Source organism: Hippocampus comes, unplaced genomic scaffold (genome assembly GCF_001891065.2).
Source record: "Hippocampus comes isolate QL1 unplaced genomic scaffold, H_comes_QL1_v1.1 scaffold53, whole genome shotgun sequence".
NCBI classification, from domain to species: domain Eukaryota; kingdom Metazoa; phylum Chordata; class Actinopteri; order Syngnathiformes; family Syngnathidae; genus Hippocampus; species Hippocampus comes.
Genome location: NW_017805707.1, coordinates 795,252 through 798,026, shown reverse-complemented (window position 1 = coordinate 798,026; position 2,775 = coordinate 795,252). Strand labels below are relative to the sequence as shown.

Sequence of the window (2,775 nt, the reverse complement as noted above, 5' to 3'; positions counted from 1 at the left end):
AAAACCCCCCCCCCCCCCACCGGTATAGACGGGTGTTATTACTGTATCGCTAACTCGTCTATGGATGTTTTTGACAAAGCACAGACGGTATTGCTTGGGACCACACAGACATTTCCACAACTCAGGACAAATTGAACAGTCAGTTACAAGAGCGCTGACCCTCCGTCTCTTCGTTTTCTTGGCGCCGCCCGTCTTGCTGCTGTACGAACCGTACTCAAATGCGTCTTCCGGCGGGAGGTGCCCGCCCGCCCTTCCTTCCCCCAAATCCGGTGGACGGACGCTCCGCTCGATGTCGCAGTTAGTAAGCCACCCCATCGGCCGAGGTTTAAATTGGGAGCGCGGCCATTTGGAGTTGACGCTGGTCCCTCCCAGTCCAAGAGTAGTCTCGCCAGAGCGTCTGAGCCGAGGCTCGGCGACGGCTTTGCCTTTTGAACAGTACGACGTAGTTGTCCAACCCCTGCCCGTTCGTCATCGAGTCCGTTTGGCGTAGCTCCTTTAAAAGGCATCGTCGGACACGTTTATGACGGTGGCTTTGACTTCCACGCCGCCGGGCAGCACCTTTCCCGAAAACCGCAGCTTGGTCGAGAAAGGAGGGCGCCCGTCGCCGTCTTCCCCTGGTAACAGCAAAGCTTTGGAGTGGCGCTTCCTTAAATCCCCATTAAGTTGGCGGATCCGTAGAGACGCATAAATAAGCAGACAGCCCGCAGAAATCCCAGCCAGGAGCACGCCGACGGACGCGATGAGTGCCGTGTCCCATTTTTCGGCGTCCTCGGCCGCGAGCGCTAATCCCTTGGTGGTGACATTGACACATTTGGTGTCGCGCTTGTAGTGGATGCTGCGGACGTCCACGCACACGACGTAGCGAGTGGCGGGGCTGAGATGGGTCAGGTTGTAGGTTCGGACGTCGGAGGGCACCCTGGTGGAGAAGGAAGCGGCGGGATGGCGAGCGTCGGACAGAGCGTACCACTTGATGCTGGGAGCCAGAGTCCCCGGGCTCGCCTTCCACCAGATCAGGACGGCGTTTGCCGCCACCGACTTGACCTTGACGACGAGCGAACCGTTTGCGGGTTGGGGGAAATAGCCGTTCACCTCCACGGAAACCGATTTGAGATCGGCTCCGACCAGGTTGTGGGCAACGCAGGTGTAAGGGCCGGCTTCCTTTTCGGTCACGTCGTAGATGTCAAAGGTTCCCTCCGGGTGCATGGAGAACTTGTCGGACACCGTGTTGGGCAGCACTTTATCCCCGGACGGAGTGATCCAGTAGATCTCCGGCTCCGGTTCGGCAAAGGCCCGGCAATGTAGCGAGACGGAGCTCCCGCCGCGCACTTTGACGTGCCCCGGCATGCTTTCGGGAGATATGAGCGGCAGGCAAATCTCCATCATCTCCCTGAAGTGCACCTGCCGGACGCGCTGGCCCTCGTACTCCGGAGGCTCGACGCAGTACAGCGAGTCGGGTTCCATGAAGCGAATGTTGGTCTTGTTCATGTTCATCCAGCGTACCACGCAGTCGCAGCGAATGGGGTTGCTGTGCATGCTCACCTCTCTGAGATTGGGGAGCGACTCCACCGTGATTCGGTGGAGGGCGCTGAGCGCGTTGCCGTTGAGCATCAGCGTTTCCAGTCGCGGCAGTTTGTAGAAAGCGTTGGGGTGGATGTAGGAGAGTCTGGGGTTGTTGGTGGCTTCTATTTTCGTCAGCTCGGGCAGATTATTGAGGGCAAAGCTGTCGATGGAGACGAGCTCCGGCATGCTATTAATCCCCAGCTCTTTTAAATGCAGCATGTCCGCGAAATCCCCTCGTTGGATCCTCGCAATGGGGTTTTTATTCAGGTCCAAAAACTTGAGGTTCTTTGCGTTTCTCAGGGCGGAATGCGGCACCTCGGGGAAAGTGTTATCGTAGAAGGAGATGCTCTCCAAGCTATCGAGGCCGGCCAAAGCGTTGTCGGGGAGCTGAGACAGGTTCATTCTGGTGAGGACCAGACTGCGCAGGCTGCCGAGAGGTTTGAAATTCATCTCGTGGACGGAAAGCACGGGATTCTCGCCGATCATGAGAATCTCCAGATTGGGCATGGGTCGGAACCACTCCCTGCGGATGACCGTCAGCTTGTTGGAGTTGAGGTGGAGCCGTAGGAGCTTGCCCAGACCCTGGAAGGCCATTTGGGAAATGGAGGAAATGAGGTTGTGGTTCAGGTAGAGCTCCTGAAGATTGGCCACATCCACCAGACTTTGGTCGGGCAGCTCTTGTATCCGGTTCTCCTCCATATGCAGGGACAGAAGCTGCGGCAGGATCCCGAGACGGACGTCCGTCATGGACGAGATGTTGTTTTGCGACAAATCGATCTCTGTGACGTTGGCCAGGTAATCCAAGGGTCGGTCTATTGCCGCGACGTTGTTTGTTTGCAGCAGCAGAACTTGCGTACCCGCGGGAAGTTTCTCCGGCAGGTGAAATAGTCCCAGATCGTTACAGTCAACGGTCTGCGCCTCCATGTACGCAGAACTGGGAGAGAACCAGGGTCTGTTCTCGCACGTGCACAGTTTGGGGCAGTCCGGCCTTTTGTCAGCGGCCGCGACAAAAGAGGCCACGGCCAAGCCGACAAAGAGACGATCCACGAACGACACGTCCTTCATTTTGGTCTCCCGTCGGAAATTGGTCCTCGTAAATGATGTATTCTTGGCTGTTCGCCGGTGATGAATAATTTGTTGCATCTGCTGAGGTGAATGACTCACCGGCCCTGCCACCTCCACATTCCACTGCAGCAGGGCTCCCAACTCTCAAGA

General features: G+C 57.2%; 1 protein-coding gene across 3 annotated transcripts in view; it reads right to left on the bottom strand.

Annotated features, from left to right (window-relative positions):
- lrrn3b (leucine rich repeat neuronal 3b) overlaps positions 1-2,775 on the bottom strand; it is a 12,348-nt gene continuing 9,573 nt past the window's right edge. Inside the window, exon 3 of one of the 3 annotated variants that reach the window (XM_019883091.1) lies at positions 1-1,398. In XM_019883091.1, the coding sequence (XP_019738650.1) occupies positions 496-1,398 (903 nt within the window). In that variant the 3' untranslated portion in view covers positions 1-495. Of the gene's footprint in view, positions 2,758-2,775 lie in introns of all 3 variants that reach the window. The other 2 variants (XM_019883090.1, XM_019883089.1) reach the window with 2 other exon arrangements.